Source organism: Apaloderma vittatum, unplaced genomic scaffold, assembly GCF_000703405.1.
Source record: "Apaloderma vittatum isolate BGI_N311 unplaced genomic scaffold, ASM70340v1 scaffold2057, whole genome shotgun sequence".
Taxonomy (NCBI): Eukaryota; Metazoa; Chordata; class Aves; order Trogoniformes; family Trogonidae; genus Apaloderma; species Apaloderma vittatum.
Genome location: NW_009726490.1, coordinates 24,152 through 43,956, shown reverse-complemented (window position 1 = coordinate 43,956; position 19,805 = coordinate 24,152). Strand labels below are relative to the sequence as shown.

Sequence of the window (19,805 nt, the reverse complement as noted above, 5' to 3'; positions counted from 1 at the left end):
GTGATACAATCTGGTACAGATTCTACTGACTCTTTGAATAAATGTGCTGCTCTTCTGGGCAAACAGTACCGTTGACTTCAGGGCTGGATGACTGAGGTGATCAACAAAGTTTGATATTGAAGCGGTGTTGGATTTCACCACACTTGCTATATGTATATAGTATTTTCATAATTCCTAAAAATGCCCCATGGAAAGTGTGGGACCTAGCACTGGCCATAAAATTACGGTATTTTTTCGTTGGACTATAAGTATTTTATTCTAATTACTTTTTCTTTGAGTTTCCTTATAATTATTTTAAAATATTTGGTTTTGTTATTATTATAAAGTGGACTTATATTATTTGGAGTAGCACAGGCCCATCTCACTCTATATAAAATAAAACATAACCTGTACTGCTACTGCAGGTTGTATGTTGAATGTTTTAAATAAACCCAGGAAATTTGCCCTGTGTAGTAGATTCAAGGAGGTGAGGGATTTTTTTTTTCTTTTAAAGTTGTGCAATATTGGCATAAATGGGAAGATAAAAGTATTGTCATTAGTGGCTGCATTTTGGCTTATATTTAGAAAGAATCTAGTGTGTTCGGTAGGATCCCTGTGCATTGGAGGATGCTTTGTTTTTTCAACTGCAGCTCACCTTGTTCACACCCCTGTAGTCCCACCAGTGCAGAGCTGATGCACAAGGAAGCGTGAGTGGACTTGCTGTTCCTTTGGTGTCAGTTCCTGAAGTCAGCATAGATCCAAAGGAGTTTGATTTTCTTGACATAAAGCTAAACTTGAGCTTAAAAGGGGAGATACTGGGTAACACAGAGCAGGAGTGGCCACATGGAAGTGGTCCATCTGGGCTAGCAAATAAGCCAGTGTGCACCCAGGCATGGTGTTGAAACGGGGCATTTGGATACATTTAGGTTGTAATAACTGAGGTTTTGGTTTTGATCTCCTCCATTTGGAATGAAAGTAAGATGTTGAAGTCAGATATTTTCTCCCAGAATGGACAGATACATTTCCTGACGACTTCCAAAGATTTGTGTCTGAATAACAATATCCATTTAAGCCTTGAGGACTATTAGAAATTGAATATTTATTTGACTATGGATATTTTGAGATGACCCCCCCCAAAAAAAATTGTCATGTTGATTATGTTTGATTTTTATTATTTACAGGGGAATGTGACCTTTTTATGCTCAGAACCACAAATTGTTCCTATCACCTTTATCAGCGCCAGCCAAAGCTACTTGCTGCTACCCGGCACTCCTCAAATAGATGGTTTGTCAGTCAGTTTCCAGTTTCGAACATGGAATAAAGATGGCTTACTTTTGTTCACCAAATTGTCTGAAAATTCAGGACCTCTCTTGGTTTATCTCCGTGGTGGAAGATTGACACTACTTATTCAGAAAGAGACAGAGAACCCAGTGGAAATCAGTGAAGGTATTTAATTTTTGTCTACTCTTACCTGTCTCCTTTTACAATACAAAGGTCCAACACCACAGGATGAAGGAATGGTGAAATAAGGAGGTATCCAATGTAAAATTTTCTTTTGTTTTCCCATGGTAGAATGACTCTGTGCAGAATGAGGTAGATCTAAGCATGGAAAGTTGACATCCTGAGATCTCCAGACTCAGTCTACTTGACAATTAGCTCAGCCTCTGTGTCCTTAAACGGTGATGCTACATTTTCCTCAGTCAGGTCACATGAAGATCTTCCTGTTTCCCATCCTCAAATTGTGCTGAAGCCAGCTGGGAGCCAGCTCAACTACTGTGCTGTTCCTCAGCACAAGTTAAGGCATCCTCAGAGCTGATTTTCTTCCTTTGATTGTAGCTTTACTCTCTCTCTTTACATTATGCACAGAGTAGAGACTGACCACAGACTTCCTCTCCTCACACTCGCTTATTGACCTCCTTAGCCAGTTTGCAAGTTGCTTTGTGCAGTGCAGTTGGTGGGATGTAAGGAAGTGAAATGAGGTCACTTGTGACTTAAAATTCAGGGGAAATTGCTTTAAACACTTAGTAGAACAGCTATGCATTGACTCCCAGAGACAACAGGGAAACGATTTCAGTCTATACACAAGAGTGGCCCAGCTGCCATCCCAGTGTGACTTATATAAGCCTTGCTGGCATCCCAAACGGAATTATTCTTAGCCCAGAGCCTCTGCACATGCCTTGGTGCTGTGTAGCCATGCTGGGTGGGAGACTGTAATTTTCTGGGTATGTTCAATACCCAGTTTCCAAAGGTGAATGAGTAATAGATTGATGCAACTCACATGGAACTAAATAATAGTATTTTCTAAAAGAGCAGCTGTTTAAAAATATGTAATATTAAAATATTCCCGTACAGACTAAAAGTGGGCAGATGTGTCTATTAAAAGAAGCAGAGATAAAATCTGACAGAGTTGTCAAAGCAGAGCTGTTCCGTATGTGTGTTTCATTCTCCTTTATGACAGAAAATAGGCAGCCCTGCATCTATCCTTATTCATGTAGATTGCTACAGCCTTAGCATGCTGCAATTGCACACTGAAAACTGCGTTTCCAGCCTTTATTGCAGTCATAATTAAATTGTTGACAAAGCTGAGACAACGTCAATATTTGGTTGGGTGTATTTGGTTTTATGTAGTTCTGAAATTATGAACCTGAGCCCAGCATTTGGTGTTATCCAGAACGTTGCTAAACTGCCTACTTATACATGGAGAATATGCAGAAATTCCAAGTGCCAAGTTTTGCAGATGTCAGGTACTCACAATAAATCCATGCTTGCTCAAGAATGGACCTATTTTTGCCCCAAATGGGACCTATTTTGTTTTAATATCTTTTCAAACTTTGACAGCTTATTTTACTTCACACTGAACTTGTTCTAGTTGAAAAATCATCCATTTTTTCCTGGAATGCTAGCCTCTTATTCTGTAGAAATTGTGCATGTGTTAATGGCCATTACTGTGGAAATTGTCTCATTTTCAAATTCATAATGAAATGGCTTTTCATACATGTAACACCCAAAATTTTTTTGTTTTGTTTTGAACCGTTCTCATACCTTTTTGTGTCACTAAGTGCTCATTTGTTTCTTCTGAAAGGCTACATTAACAAAAAATATTCCATTAGGGAGGGAAGTAAATACTAGTTGTCTGTGCCTTATTTCAGTGACTCCAGCCTATTCTGAACTGCGGTTAGATTACTTTTTATCTGCACCACTGTGTGTGAGCTCAGAAGCTTGCCCACTGAGTTTACTGGCTGTCAGAATAGAGAATGTGGAGTTTCTTTGTAGCTATGTGGTGCTATTTCAAGAGCCATGAGATGCAACACTAATTTTCAGAATAAGAAGACAGAGAGGTTATTTCCCACGATGCACAAGAATCTAGAAGAGAAAAAGAGTCTACCTGGTACCGTAATCTCTCCCGTACCTTTGTTGTTTCCTGGTCAGTGAAACAATCCCAGCTCTCATGAGACCTGTGTTGAAATTCAATATAGAGGGACTTTGGTACACCCATCAATAAGCCTGTGTGCTAACTTAGTGCTGAAGGGTTTTGAAAAACACAGATCCTACTGGCACCTACTGAAGTTTGTCAGGTTTTGTGTCGGAGCCTGACACAGAGTATGACCATCTCACTGAATCTAATCCTCTGCAATCTCAGGCATGTATTCAGGCTCAATAGAGATGTTCTCTGTGCATTCCTGTGAGCTCTCAGTATCTCTCATCAGAGTGAAGATAGACATAAACAGCCGCAAAATGGTTACAATGTGCTACCAGAAAGGTGAATGGCTAGCTTGATGACTGCCTGCAGTACCAGAGGCAGGTTAGATTAAAATGTAAGATGACAAATACTCTCAAAAGCTTTCCCTTTCTTGGGCCTTTTCTTCTATGTCAGTTTGTTTCCAGAGGTAATGAGTTCTTTTCAGCTTTTTGGGAGTCAGCTGCACATTTATGGTCGCAAGTTGGAAGCAAAAGAAGGTTTGGAGAACACAGTTGTCTCCCATGTCTCTCTTTTCACTCTTAGTACTTGTTTTTTGCCAGGCACCAATCTCCACGATGGGCTTTGGCATTCTGTTAACATCAATGCCAGAAGACATCGCATTACCCTGACACTGGATAACAACGCTGCCACTGCTAGCCATGCAACCACTGTCTCAAGGATCTACTCTGGGGACAGCTACTATTTTGGAGGTAAGCGGTTTCAGAGAGGTGCAGAACAGCTTTTCATGATGCAAATCCTCAGGTGCTCACCATGGAGGTCTCCCCAAGTGCACTCTGTTTTCTGCTAAGAGCAAATGTTGTGATAACTGATTTTGGACTGCTTATGGCACTGTGGGATGATCTAAAGGTCTTGGTCAGCTCTGAGAGAAAACAAGCACAACTGCTAACACAGCTGTAAAAGTGAATTGCTGATAGTGGGAGCCAATGGGTATCTACATCTAGCTGGTCAAACATGCAGAAGCTACATAGCTGTATTAACCACAGTGATTTTTTTCCAGTTAAAAAGCCTGAGGACTATTAGTATTATCATTATTCCTGTAGATATCACTGTCTTGATCAGGCTCCGTGACTTGAGAATAAATTGACATATAGCTCAGATCTACAAAGGTATTTAGGTACTGTCCTCTCAGGGAAGTGATTGTAGGTTTAGCTCAATTTTGAAAATGGAAAGAACAGCCTTGAAAAATACTACCTTCTGCTTTTTAGAGTGCAAGCATTAGTTTAGATAAAGGGAATGTCATCAACTGTCTTTTTATCTAATATATTTCTGTATAGTGCTTACTGTAGTGAGGCTCTGATCTCAATGAACCCTCTGGATAAAGCATTAAGTGAGGATGTGCAGGAAGCTTTGGATCTGAGAGCTGGCCAAATACTGAGGAAGCTCAGATACAAATGGTTTTCTTGCTTGCTGTCCACAGGATCTTGTGATTTTACTCCGTCCATTGCCTCAGCAGCAGAATTTAACCCATATTGATTTTACAGTTTGCACAGATTTTTTTGTGAGAGTCAGTTGCTATCAGCTGTGGAGTTTAAAGCAGATGGAAAAAAACCCACATTTTGATTTTGCTTAGCACAGTGCTGTTCTGTCTCCTTTTTCTGTCTCTTTTTTCTTTCTTTTTTTCTTTTTTTTTTTTTCTTTTCTTACTGAAGGATTTATAACACAGAAGATTTCACAGCACAAGGAATGAAAAACACTTGGAATAATGAGCCTTGAGTTCTTGCATCAGGAAATCCCAGCAGAAATGGACGAATATTCCAATATTATTTCCTGCCTTTTCTCTTTTTCCCACAGGATGCCCTGACAATTTCACCGATTCCCAATGTTTAAATCCCATTACTGCTTTTCAAGGCTGTATGAGGCTCATCTTTATTGATAACCAGCCCAAGGACCTCATTTTAGTTCAGCAAGGCTCCCTGGGGAATTTCAGTGATTTACACATTGATCTATGTGGCATCAAAGACAGGTAATTATTGTTTCCTCTTTCTTGTATTTGTTCTTTTTTTCGTCCTAGTGGTTTATAAATACAGGTTGCATTAAGTGAAAATTCTAATCTGCCAACATTATGGATATTAGGCATAATAGAGCTACTAATAGAAAATATTACAGCAAAGATAGGAGGACTGGAGGGGAAATAGTTTCAATTACATGAGGCTCTCTTCACATTGACTCGTAGGAAATAGAGTATGCAAATTCAATCAAACTACAGATTGGTGAAAGGATTAAATTTTATGCATAAACAACATTTGATTACTTTGAAGTTTTAGAAGGAAAGGAAAGAGAAGGAAAAATTATTTGATTCATCAGAACATGTCACTCCCTCAATATATTAGCTGTTTTTGCTTAAGTAGACCATTTGCAATTTTTGTTGTTAGCCATTACAGCACAGCACGTTTATCATGAAGATATGGTACACCTCATACAACATACTGCCCATGCAGTAGGACAATATAATGATGAAATGTCTGTACCTACTGGAGAAACATTTCAGTTTAAATACTGATCCAGAATCCCTCTGAAGCTGAAACCTAACATGAAATACAGATTTTCTCATGAAGAGTAGAAAGGAAATAAGCAACCAATATTTTATTTTTTTTTAAGTATTTCATAATTTCTGCTTTGCTTCCTGTGGAGTGTTGGTGTCTAATTATTTCTGACTTATTTCTGCAAATGTGTACTTTGAAGTTAGTACATGGAAAAATAGTCTCTGTTTTTCTCTTTTTTTATATATATATATGTAGCTAAGTTTGAAGAATGGTAACGGAACTTCTGGAACTGCTTCAGATAGTTAAGGGACTATGAAGGGTATTTTGGAAATGTGTTAGGAGCGTAAGCATTTAACATAATTTTTTCAGACGTTATTTAGAGAGGTGAAGCTGAAGGCTGATCTCCATTATTGCTTACTATAGGAGGGATCAGCCTGTTGAAGCTGCAGTCTTTTAAAAAGTGGACAAAACTGTTACGTGAGATGTTTGTGCTCGTCTTTGTTTATGTTGGCTAACTTGTACGGAAAAAACACCGACTCTGCTGATTAAAGCTGGTTCCCTGTTTAACAATGAATTCTGGGGAATATGAATTTCACACTTTGTTTTCCTGAAATGATAGAGAGAATTAATAAAAACCAGCTGTCCTAACAAGAGGATTTAAAATGTAAACTTTCCTGAGCATTAAAAAAAGGAAAGTATTTTGCTGTTTTCTTGGAAAAACTAATTCTTTAAGATTGAGTGGAGCATTCAAAAGTAACTTACCTATTTGTTCACTGAAACAGAAGACACCGCTTCTTTTATGATGTGGAAGTGCTTGTGGGAAGTCTCTAGTGCCCTTATTGTCACCAAATCTAGGCTGCAATGTAAATCTGTGGTACTACTGCAGGTGTTCTCCTCATCTTCAGAATCCTAAGGATGACAAGCGTCAATCTGTGATCACACCATACATTATATAAAGCATCGCCATTTTTATTATGTTTAGGGCAATGTTCCAAACATAACAAAAATGTCAGTGCTTTATATAATCATTGCTTTGAATATATCACACATGGAAAGTTATATGTGTTCTAATGAAGATTAAAGCATTCTTCCAATGCAGTTCTCTAGACAACATTGAATTTATGTATCTGACTATATGATCTAAGTAGATGTATAGTAGACATGATCTGTAGAAACTATGTTCATATGATCACAAAACCAAGATAGATCAAATTCTTTTTTTCCTTCTTTTTTTTAATTTGCAATTGGCAAAAGTAATTCTTGCATGACTGGATTTGGTGTAGATCAGTAGAGGTGCCCTGAAGGGAGAAGAGAGAAGCCTGCCATGTGGGCAAGTGTTGGGCTCAAGTTCAGAAATTCTCCCTGTCACGGAGGGTGTGAGCTTCTCTGGCACCATGGAGATTGCAGCTTTCTCATCCAGTGAAATATGCAGCACTTTCTCCCTGTCTGGCAGCTCCAATAACTGTCCTGAAGATATTTTGCAGAGAAGAAGTAAGGATTTTTTTAATTTTTTTTTTTTTTTGTCCAAATCATATTATATGTTTTAGGCATCTGGGACACAATCTTGAGAGAGATTAAATTTGCAGAATTGATTTCAGAAAGTTACAAAAGTTATTTAAAGATTCACAGGGTCAAGTACTGCTGGTGCACTACTGAAGTCAAGAGTGGTCAAAGCAGCAAGGGATAGCTGGAAAGAGGGATGAAATTCAGAGAAAATAATTAAGGAAAATACAGCAAGAGGCTTTTGCAAGCCTGACTGATCCTAAGCCAGTGGATGAACTGGGGAAAGACTGAACAAGAAAGTATTCACGGAATGTGTTCCTCCTAACCATTTTTGAAAATTTTAGATTCTACAAGCCTATATTATGGCATAATTGATTACAACAAAATATAGATGGAAAGGTTTGGGAGAACAGGAGATTTGAATTCAAATCTGAAGACTGTATTGCTATCTAGTCTGCATGGTTTACCCTTGAGTATGTTTCCAAATCTTTTTCAAATTGGTTCATTGCACAAAATTATGGTAATTGCACAGTCATGGTAATTCAACTAGTCACCGTGGTTCAACTAGTGCTCTGCATTGCAGCAGCTCTGGAATATAAGAAAGTTGGACGTCTGGCTCCAGGCATGCAATATCCAGCTGCTCTTTATATCGGGAGTGTTAAAATTCTGTAAAAGAATCTTCTTCAAGAAATGTGATCTCCCTTTTCTTAATCATAAGATTTATTGCTGGGTGCACTGTATAGCACGTGTTTCTGTAATTTTAATGCATGTGAGAATTGTGTAGCTTAATTAACATGTAAATGGGACATTTGTCTTAGTTATCTAAGCAAAAAAAAACTCTTTTGAGGAATATGCCGCTATTTAGAAAACAGTTTATTTGTTACAGGCTTGTAGGCCAAGCTCATTCAGACCTGGCCTCTGAAAGCAGTGGTTAGGCAGCTCACTGCAGCTTGTGCCTGCTCTTGAAAAGAGAATTAATGACTTTGTTTTGAAAGAGGATAAACTGGGACTGCTACTGATGCCAGCAGTATGTTTCTGAGAGAGAATCTAATTGTGTAAGCATACTATACATACACTCCAGGATACCTTGTATAAAGGTATGAGCCTCCATTAATTTAAATGGAGCTATTTGAGGGACTAAGCCTTAATATCTCTTCATCCCTAGTATTTGAACGATATGTGTTCTCAAGTGAGCTTGGCATGAATGCCTTTTGTCTCCCTGTATTTGTTATTTCCATATGTCAGTAGCTATTTCTCTGGAAATAAATGCCCTGCCACTAGCTGAGCTACCAGAGAGTATACACAAACACATGCAAAAGGTGTATCCATAGAAGTACAGAAAGTTTTGCCTTACTTCCATTTGGTGGCTGGGGAGACAGTGCCAACTGAAGATGGTTTTGGAGACATAAGAGAACTTGACTCTGTTGGTGACACTGCTTTGAGCAGATGGTTTTTTTTAGAGACCTCCAAAGGCTCCTTGCAGCCTCAGCAATCCTGTGAACAAGGCCACCCAATAGCTGCTCTGGTCTGACCTGAGTGAGCAGTGCAGGATGTATCTGTGAGACCTGGGATTAGCAGATCACACACAGAAAACTCATACCTTCTGTGCTTTCGATAGTACTTTAAGACACAGTGCAGTTTGAAGTTGAACACAGTAATATGGGCTCTCCCAGTGATGGAAGAAGGCTAGTTAACACCATGTCCTAATAAGAGACTGCTTGTGTCTAGCCCTCAGCAGCAGGGCCAGCATCACTAATGTTCCTATTGCTGCATATCAAGTCATCTCTAATTTGCTATCCCCTTGGGTACAGTACCTCTACATGTTGTCCTTAGGTGACACATCCTGTGCAAGGAGAGGCATCCCCATTCCATTCATATCGGAGCTGTCTGCTCCACAGGGCAACCATGCTGTATTCCCTTCTTAACCTCCTTCCAGAAAAAGCTGTTCCTAAAAACTGTTCCCAGTGCCTTGTGAAACAGGTAAGTAGAAGCTGTAGGAGGAGAGATTTTTTCCTGTAGCAATGCGTTTGTAGGACTCTTGGCATTGTCCCCACTGCCTGCCTGCTGATAATCCAGCTAAGTTTTTTTTTTCCTTTTGTTCGTAGCATGTATATTTGCTGTGGTTGTCCAAATACAGATTGCTCAGTCTTTTCTGAGGATGTTGCAAAGTGCGATTCCCATAGTGCTCTTGTTATGAAGTATTTGAGGTCATAGCTGCCTACAATGCATTTATCCCCATTCCAGTGAGAGGTAAAGAAGAAATGAGACAGTATCCTATTAAGCCACAGAGATCTGCTCCATATTTAGAACGAAGTGGATGTAATTTTATCCTTCTTTGTTGTTGCTTTTTCAGGGTTTCTGCTTGGTTACAGTGCAAGTATGCATCAGAGGTTGTTTGCTGTACACCAAATTAATAAATCAGAAAATATAGTTTCTTACAGCATGCTGGCATTTCCCCTCTATGGCATGGTACATAGCAGAAGCCATAAGGCAGAGATATCTGGGAGCAAAGGTGCTGTGAAGTCCTTGTATTCAGACACTTTTTGTTGGGGAGGGAAACAGATACTTCTGAGTGTTTATGCAGTCTTTTGCAGCAATGCATGGATTATGTTGACCATCTCTGACCAAAACCCATCCGGCATGAGCCCGAACAAATAATTGCAGACTCTCTTTGAATTTATTTTCAGTTCAAAGTGGTCAAGTTCATGGCTACAGGGACCATACAGCCTTCTTTCCTGGTGTTTTGCAGTGTTAAGTCTCTTCTGGGAAGGGAGGGATCATCTGGAGGAGATATATTAAACCTAAAAGCTTCTGGCTGAAAACCTGAGCAATAAGAAAGTCTAATGAGAACAGAATAATGCTCTCTGTCTTAGGCCCTCAATCTGTAAGATAGAGAATGCCAGTGTCAGTAGATGAGGAGGTGGCAAGCAGCATAAAAAATTCATTTACTTCTCATAGATGCTGTAAGTCAGAAGGAATTCACCCCTTTTCCCTCAGCTCCACTAAGTTTCTTGCTTTAACTGTATGGCCAGGTTCTGCATCCTTCACCTGCAGGTAGTGTGTTAGGGGTTTTACAGATACAAGCTGGAATGATTTTCCCAAGTACTTCTCATTTAGATAAAAATAAATCACAACAGGATGTCTCTTTCCTAATAGTGTCTTCAGTTATGTGTTTCCCTCCTCAATATTTTACAGTATTTGCAAAGACTTCTTGGGCCTGTTGAACAGCCTCCTGGAAGTGGGTTAAGGATGTGGTTAAAGAAACTTTAACTCAGCAGGGTAAGAAATCACAACTGCATCTAGCACAGTGGCCAGCGGGAGAGTGTGGTTGTTGCAGAACTCTTCTTTCAGTCTTTTTAACACTTATGAAAAACGTAAGGTTGCTGCCCCCAGGGATGCCAGTGCTCCCCTTCCCTGGCTAGCACATGCGTGTGGCAGAATGGAGGGTTGAGCCTTCTTGTTCCTTCTCAAATTGACAAACCCTGACCCATTTCTTCAGTTACAAACAAAACTCTAGTGCTAATAACAACTTAGTTTCTCTAGTGCTAATAGAAACTGAAAGATTGGTATTTCTAGTGCTAATAATGATTCTCTAACCTGAGGTTTGTTCAGTGCTGTGATGGGCCATAAACTCAGATTGGTTGCAATTTTCTTCATGCAGTGTTTTTTCTTGTTGGCTTAGAAGGAAAACATACTTGCTGCCATTCCCCTGATCTAGGAAGGACCCATGAGCCATAGCACTGATAGCAAAATACTGTGCTCTAAGCATCTACAGCCTTCATTTCAAGATCACTGGCAACTCTCAAAATCTTGAAATACAGAACAGAGCTAGTGCACAGAACATGTGGGCAAATGTGTCCCAGTGAGGAGCAGCAGGGGGCTGAGCACACCCTCTGTAGTACACAGTAGCCAGAGTTGCCACTCGGTGTTTAGCTGTCCAGGGTGCATGAGCAATTGTTCTTCTAAACTTTTGTTCTCTATAAACATACTCAGAGCCCAGACTGTTTCTTGAATGGCCATGTTGATATGAAAAGGCACAAAATAGGTCTAGAAAACATCCTGTGCACAGGAAGATTGAATTCTGGTTCTTTAACCAGAAGATATTGCTGAGGGGAGGAAGCATAATGGTTTTCAGGTGCTGAAAGGCTGCTGCAATGCAGAAGGGAAAAATCGTATTTTCTGACCGGGATGTAGAGGAGAGCAGCCATGGCACAGGCTGCCTCAGGAGACTGTCAGATCTCTGTCTTTAGAAGGCTTTAAGAATAGGTTAGATAAGTCTGTGAGAAATAACGAATATGGGTACGGGTGATCCTGCCTTGGGGTGTGAGCATGAACTAAGTGATCTTCTGAGTTCCCTTCAGCTCTGTGTAGTTCTGTTGCATTCGCTCAGGCTTTTCCTTCAGCTGGAACAGCTGTGTCTTGTTCTTGCTTTAGGGTTCTGAAATGTCAACAACAATAACACTACTTAAGAAAACAAAAACAAAAAAATGAAACAAACCGAAAACATGTGAGAAATATCTTTCAGGAATTCAGCTCAGGATTCTAATGCCGGTGAGAAAGCTCATTTGGTAGATGTGTCCTTCAGATGCTCTAAGGCAGTGCTCTGGCAGCTGACTGTGTAGCCCATAGATATTGTTCGGTGGCTTTTTTTTTAACCTGAGATGTATATGTTAAGTTTTGAGTGTAGGTAAATGGGGGAGAAGGAGCAGCGGAGTTTTTTTTCTCATTTGTCACGTCCCTGATTTGCTTTTTGCTTCTAAAAATGCATGATTTTTTTTTTTAGAACTGCAGGATGAAGCTCTGTGATTTGCAGAATTTATTGCCCTGTGTTTTCTTGGGTTATCTTATTTGCAAATTCCATGATGCCTAGAGTGATGGTTCAGCTCAGGCTGACTATATCTCTTTAATGAACAGTGACTTGATCCGCTTCTCTGGGCTCTCTATTTTCATGAGACCCAATGACATCTTGGTGTTGAGGTGTCTGTCCCTCTTTCAGATGTGGTCAAAATGAGGATGAGAAGTTTGTAAGCTGTTAGGAGGAGGCAGGGACTGAGGCACTTGACAGCTATGAGAACATCTCTTTAGTAAATCATGCTAACAACTTTGTGTTGATCCCTTCAGAACCTCTCTTTCAGTTGCTGAAAGATGAAATGCAAATCCAGTTGGATGTATTCACTGACCTCAACCTTGGCCTGACCAGCCCTTTCCAAGAAGTACATCCTCTCTGGGCTGCTCAGAGGTGGTGCTGTGTGCAGCTCTGACTACAGGAGTCTGTCATTCAAGCCTCACGGCTGTTTCTAAAACTGACACTGTACTTTTGTGTGCCACAAACTGTTCTCTACAAGAAGAGATTAAATAGGCTAGGACTCTTAGGCCTGAATAAGCGAGAGCTAGGCAGGATTGTGCAATGAGGAACAGCATGAAAGGAGTGAATAACAAACAAGAATTTGCTGTTTCTCACAAATTCAGATCTTGTACAGCATCAAATTGGATGTTCTTAGATGCTGTAGAGGTCAAATACAAAGGAAAAAGCCAGTAAGGCATACATGAATCCAGAAGCCACAGATTGCTGGAAGCTGGCAGTGTTCAGTGGGATGTTCTTAAACTTATTTCATCAGCATCTTTGCTCTGACACTGTCAGAGTGAGGAAATTGGAGGACAGGCACTGTTGATCTGCAGTGATGACTGGAGGGAGGTGATAATCTTAGGACTCTTTAAGTTTCTTACTGTTTTAAAAACATCCTTTTCATTATGGGCAGCTCTTTGTACCTCCATTGTTCAAAAATATATTTTGTCATAGCTGTGCTAATATCAAAATACGTTGGAATGTGACTGTGAATTTTACCAAGTACTAATATTTTCTGCACCGTGTTTTCTCTTGCTACAAGGCAGCAGAATAATGAGGGTGTGAGTCTGTGTGTGGAGGGGCAAACAATGGCAGGCATAGCCTGGGGAAAATTCAGGCAGCCTCTCATATGAAAATAAATGAAATGGGTAGGAAAACAAATATGCAGATGCTGAGAATTTGTCCACACTGTTGAGAAGCTCTGGGATTTCCCATTCAGCAATTAGCTGGAATGCCAAATATTAGGACTAGAATTACTAGCTTCAGTCCTGAAGCCTAGACGGTTGTTTGCGGTGGTTGGCATCCTACTCAGAGATTAGATGCAGGAATGTGGGCTCCAGAGATAATGCAGCTCAAAAGTTGCCATGGATATTATGAAAATGTGCCAGAAAATCATTAAACCTCAATCCAGAAACACTGTGGATTTCCAGCCCTTCATCGTATGACACAGATGCTCCCTTTGTGCTTGGCGACGCTGCCTGATCTTACAGCAGATGGACCCCTTGGAGTACAGCAGACAGGGCTGCAGTGTTGCCTGAAGCCTGTAGGCATGGGCTGAATAATCTCATCCACTTCTTGCATGCAGTGGGACAAGCTGCTTTGCAGTGTTAATCACTGAGAATTCCATTTCCAGGAGTTCTTGCACTCCTTGTGTACACAAAGAGGTAGGGTCTGGTGTGGTTTCCCTCTACCAGCTCCTACAAACTCTCAAGAGAGAAGTGCTTAGGAGGCATTGCAGTTGGGATAGCTAGTGCCAAACAGCTCTTGTAAAGGGAAAACTGGCCTCATTTTCCCTTGACTTCCCTTGACACTTCCATTGAAATAGTCTCCTTTGGCCCTCAAGATGGTGCTCAACAAGTGGTTGCTTCCCCAGACTTTTGAGGCACATCCTTAGATACGTCACATTCTCTTGAGACATGTCTTTAATGATAACATTCACTACATTACTGCTTTTGAACTCCTCAACCCCCTCAATCACAAAGGATGTAGTATTTTATGTTGGCCAGTGACACAAAAATCTCTAACGAGCCTGATATTTCTTACAATTTTGCTATTCCTACCAGGGCTGAAAGAGTTGAAATCATTGACTTTTTGGTAGCAAAGTTTATGTGGACAGAGGTAGGGGCTAAGGCAGATGCAGAAGCACTCTGTTGTACACTCATTGTTACATTGTCATACGTTCTATAGGCCATCTGTGCTTGAGTATGTGAGACTAGGTAGCCTTGGGATTAAGAAGGCCATTTATGTGTTGAACCTGTCATTATTCATACATGAACTACGAGGGCACTCAGAGCCTGCTTTCCTTTAGGCTCAGATTCGCATGAATGCATAGATAAATGCATGCATTGCTCTCCTTGTCTACAACTGCTAGGGTACTTTAATCTGATTGCTGCGGTTCATGTTGATTTTGCGCTGATGAAGCTTTGACTGGGTTGTCCTATTTTTACTTAGCTGGCACCCTGCCCTTGCTATAGCAAATACTGACAGTACTTGTCAAGGACAACACTGGGAGTTTCAGTTCCCTTAAGTGACCTGGGGGAGGACAGAAGAGGGGGGGAAAAAAAAAAGAAAAAGAAAAAAAGAGATTCACATTGAATCCACCTTGGTGGCTGGAGGGATGGCACATCTTGCAGGACGTCCTGGGAATTCCAGAGATCTGCAATGAGGAAGACCAAACCTGACCTCAGGTATTTTCTTATGAATCCTGACAGTGTTTCATCTCTGTAGCATCAGTGGGAAGACACGGATATTGCTGTCCCTGAACTAAGATTCATCTGAATACTCCAGTTCTAGCAAATACAAATGGAGAAAGCAGCATGTGGTATATGTAATAATCACTGCGATGGGATTGCCATTAACAGCTTACCTCGTGAGGGAGAAACATACTGAGTTGATTCATGTTTGCTTCCCTGTACTACTCAACTTACGGAACATAAATAGCATCCTTAGTCCCTATGCTTTTATCCCTACCTATGTTTTATCTGTGAGAATTCGTCATAACATTTTCTAAATAAATTAGCTTAAAGTGTTCTTTTTTCTTGCTAAATAGAGCTGACCTTTTAAATTCTACTTTATGCCTATTTCCTTTGTAGATTCCATTAGATTTTACTATCAGTTTTTACTTCTAAGAAATAATAATAATTTTTGACTTTTTTCTCCTTTTCTTTCTGTACTGAACGTTGTTTCATGTGTTGTACTGTCAAAACTTGCCGTTGGGAAATTAATTACTATTGCAGGTGAAGGGTGCTAGGATAAATCCAATGAAAGTGCTGTCTCTTTTTGCATTTCCCAAATCTTCTCAAAGATTTAATGTATGCCCTGCAGCAGAAGCCAAGCTTTATATTTTTTTTTTTTCTTCCTGAAGCTGGCCATGCAAACAAGAAAATATCCTGGCTAATTATGCCCAGTGAGTTTTAATTTTATTTATTAAAGTCCCAGGCTGGGATTGAAAAAGCAAACACTTAATATTGTATTCACCCCCACATAAATACCTGCAGTGCATTGCAGAAAGAAAAAAATAAAACCAAACCACAAAACCAGGGAGAATTTGGTATCCATTCTTTAATTTTCTCTAGCATTCCAATTTTCAGTATTTGGTGTCTTCTCAACAGAAATGACAATTATTTAACAGTCCAGACTATTCTCTCTTTGCAGGAAATCCTCCTCTTATATTTTCCCTTTTTGGTTTTGTAGCAATGAGTTGGATATTTTTAGGTCACACTCCTTGAATTTGGACAGTGTTTAAAACTGGGGTGAGTTGAACATGTAAGAGAGGATGTCATCTGTCCTTTATTATAAAACATTTCTGATTTTGAGTAAATCCCAAAGTAGATTTGAATATTGCCCACCTATATCTCCATCATCAGCCAAAACAAAGCATTTAAACTGCACACCTCCAGATGCTGGAATCTTTTTCTAGATTTTTTCCATTAAATGCTACACACAGGAGAGGCTAGTTACAAGGATCTGATGGTCCATGTTATAGTTCTTCTGATCTTTGGTGTCACCTTAAAAAGATCACTTCAGTCCTCTAAGTGACTATTTTCCTTCTCACCTTTTGTCTCTCTTGCCTCTTTCAAACATGGTCTCTAGCAGACAATAACAGAGGGCACACTGAAGCTTCCCACCTCCTTTCTTTCTTATTTTTTTTTTAAATTAAGGAAATTGTGGACAGATTTTCAGAAAGTTCTCCTTTCTCAAGCTTGTGTTGGTACCTTTTAATATACCAACAATTTGCTTTGTGTTTGTGCAACAAAAAATACAGTATTGTTAGAAATGCCTCTTTCTTTTTTGTCAAATTGTCATTACAGAATTTATCTTTTTCTTCTTTCTCTGTACTAAACCCAAAGCAAAGCACTAGAAACAATGATGTGGAAATGGAAGGGGCAAAATATCTTAAATCCAAACTTTGTTACGTGGTGGGGAAGGAAAAGCTGAAAAAGGTATCTTAATGACGTAAACCGTTGTATAGACCAATACACAGTGTAAAAAGTAGTATTAAAAGTAGAAGAATGCATGACATTCTGTGAGAGCTGAAGAACACGTTGGGTCCTGCTCAAAAGTACGCACATACGTCACAAATGAGACACACTAACTAATGCAATTAAACTAATAGAGGTAGTTAAATTTTGGAGTGTGAGTCTTGGAACTCCCCTCAATTCCACCCAAATTTTAGAGTGGAAGGGCATGATAACAACAAAACTGAGCAAGGTTTTAAAAATCCATACCCACAGACACCCAAAACGAGGTGTCAGAATTAAATCTCTGCAGTTCTGAAGACTGTCCTGCCATCTTCTCATATCTCTTCTAAGGTTTAAACTTAGCTGGATAGTGCAGGTAATGACAGAGCTTTTCTCCCTGTGAGCTTAAGGGTTGACTGACAATGATGTGTGATAAAACCACATAGAAGAATACCCTGCTCTTGGTCTGGTATATGAGCTTTGCACTGTCAGACGAGCTCAGTCTGCGGTACTTATAAAACAAGAATATTGCTGTACAATGCAAAGTCTTTGTAAAAACAGGCAATCACAGTGCAGTATGCTATCTCTGAAGAGGGGAGAGCTTTCTGTCCTTTGTGTTTCTTCAATGGGAATGAAAGAGAATGCTCAGGTTATTTGGACAGTGCCATGAGGTGGTTTTGCCTCCCCTGCCTTAATTTTAAGGTGCTTTTGTTTTCCCTGACTTTGTTTCATACATGCAAGACCAGCTGCAGAAAAAGTAGTGTGGCCCACAAAGGGTGCACTCGTCCGTAGAATCGCTGTGTTTCAAAGCAAAATAAAGGCAGACTCTTCAGATTCATCTGCTGCACTCGCATCACCACATCTGAATTGGAGACAGATTGTGTTTTAATTTAGTCTTATTCTTTTCCAAATAAGTTTGTTTACTTATTTTCATGTGAAGCAAGAAAATGGTGCTGAATTCAAATCTCATTTACCTGATGCCATTGCAGGGTAACTAAGAGTAGTGCTGATCTGGTACTTTAAAATGTGTTTTGTAAGTGTTGTAAGAGGTCACTATGGAACTGATTTGAGCACAGTGAACTCCTTCCTATAAATGCGATGACATGTGTGTGCGGAAAGATGCTGGAGCTGGAAATAGCTTTTGTCTGTGATGCAGAGTGGAGGGACTCCCCACTAGTGCTGGAGAGAGAGGATTTGCCCTGAATGAGACAAATATGGAGAAAGAAGCCACTCTGAAGGTTGATAGGGAGCTACTTAAGTAGCTTTTGGAATCGAACTTGAGTGTGGTATTGAATTTTGGAGGGGACCTGAATAGAATTCACCCCAATTGCTGTCAAAATTCATGACATGTACAACTCCACGGTAAATTAAAGGCCAGCTATGGGAATGCATGTAGGATATAATATCCTATCCTTGTTTGTTTGATTTTTTGCAGATGGCTTTTCTGCTTTTGCTTTGTAAAATGATGAATTCTAAATGGAACAGCTGTCTGTACAGGATGGTTTATTTGTTTCCCTTTTTTCATTTTCAAATTTATTTATATAAAATCCTTTCTGCTGATGCCAAGCCAAACTGTCAGCACATTTACCTCTTAAAAATGTAGGTGTTCTAACAACAAAGCAGTCAAACGTAAAAAAAAATCCATTTTTTCTAAGACATAGATAAAGACTTTCTCCTTCACTCGTGCCAATCCCAACACAACATCCTCCCACAGTTCTGTCCCAGCCACGTGCCTGCGGGCAGTTGGTATCACAGAATCACAGAATGTTAGAGGTTGGAAGGGACCTCTGCCAAAGCAGGATCACCTACAGTAGGTCATAGAAACGTGTCCAGATGGGTTTTGAATGCCTCCAGAGAAGGAGACTCCACAACCTCCCTGGGCAGCCTGTGCCAGGGCTCTGTCGCCCTCACAGTGAAGAAGGTTTTCCTGATGTTTTTATGGAACTTCCTATGCTCCAGCTTGCATCCCTTTCCCCTTGTCCTGTCATTGGACATCACTGTAAAGAGCCTGATTCCGTCCTCCTGACACTCACCCTTGACATATTTATAAACATTAATGAGGTCACTCCTCAGCCTCCTCTTCTTCAAGCTGAAGAGACCCAGCTCCTTCAGCCTTTCCTCATAAGGGAGATGCTCCACTCCCTTCATCATCTCTGTGGCTCTGCTCTGGACTCTCTCCAGCAGTTTCCTGTCTCTCTTGAGCTGAGGGGCCCAGAACTGGACACAATATTCCAGATGTGGGGGGCAGTAGGACCTCTCTTGACCCACTAGCCAACCCCCTTCTAACACACCCCAGGATGCCATTGGCCTTCTTGGCCATGAGCGCACACTGCTGGCTCATGGTCATCCTATCCTGGTACATGGGTTGTTCTTTCCCAGGTGCAAGACTCTACACTTACCCTTGTTCTATTTCATAAAATTTCTCCCCGCTCAACTCTCCAGCCTGTCCAGGTCTCGCTGGATGGCAGCACAGCCTGCTGGTGGGTCAGCCATTCCTCCCAGCTTTGTGTCTTCAGTAAACTTGCTGATGGTGCACTCTGTTCCCTCATCCAGGTGGTGGATGAATATATTGAATAGTGCTGGTCGTGGTGTGAACCCCTGAGGGACTCCACTAGATGCAGATAGTCAGAATGTTATCTTGCAGTGGTATGCAGGGGCAGAGTCTGAGAACCAAGGCGGCCAACAATAAAAATAATATATTTTAAAATTTTAGACATCAAGTTCGAAAGAAGAAGAAGCGACTTTTGTGACAAATTATTAAAATGACAATTTTCTTTCCCCTTTAGGTTTTTTTTTAACCTCTGTTCAGTGTGACAGAGTAAATGATTTTCTGCATGGAAAAGAAAAGTTGCCTTTATTCACGTTACTCTTGTTCTGTTTGTATTCCATGACTTATAACAGTAAATTCAGGGAAGAAAATATAGATGGCTTAAAAAAAAAAAAGAACTAAAGTATGCCACAACACTTTTAGAAGTTGTTCAGGAGAGAGAAATTAGGAGCTGTTGTACCAAGGAAGGAATATGGAAAACCAAAGATCTGGAGAATGTTAACTC

At 40.2% G+C, this 19,805-nt stretch overlaps 1 protein-coding gene across 1 annotated transcript in view; it reads left to right on the top strand.

Annotated features, from left to right (window-relative positions):
* The window catches only part of LOC104276831 (contactin-associated protein-like 5), a gene marked incomplete at both ends in the record, with an annotated part of 63,744 nt that overhangs the window by 23,957 nt on the left and 19,982 nt on the right, over nt 1-19,805 (top strand). Inside the window, 3 exons of the mRNA XM_009873279.1 lie at nt 1,161-1,425; nt 4,000-4,149; nt 5,252-5,423. Of these exons, the coding sequence (XP_009871581.1) occupies nt 1,161-1,425; nt 4,000-4,149; nt 5,252-5,423 (587 nt within the window). The remainder of the gene's footprint in view (nt 1-1,160; nt 1,426-3,999; nt 4,150-5,251; nt 5,424-19,805) is intronic.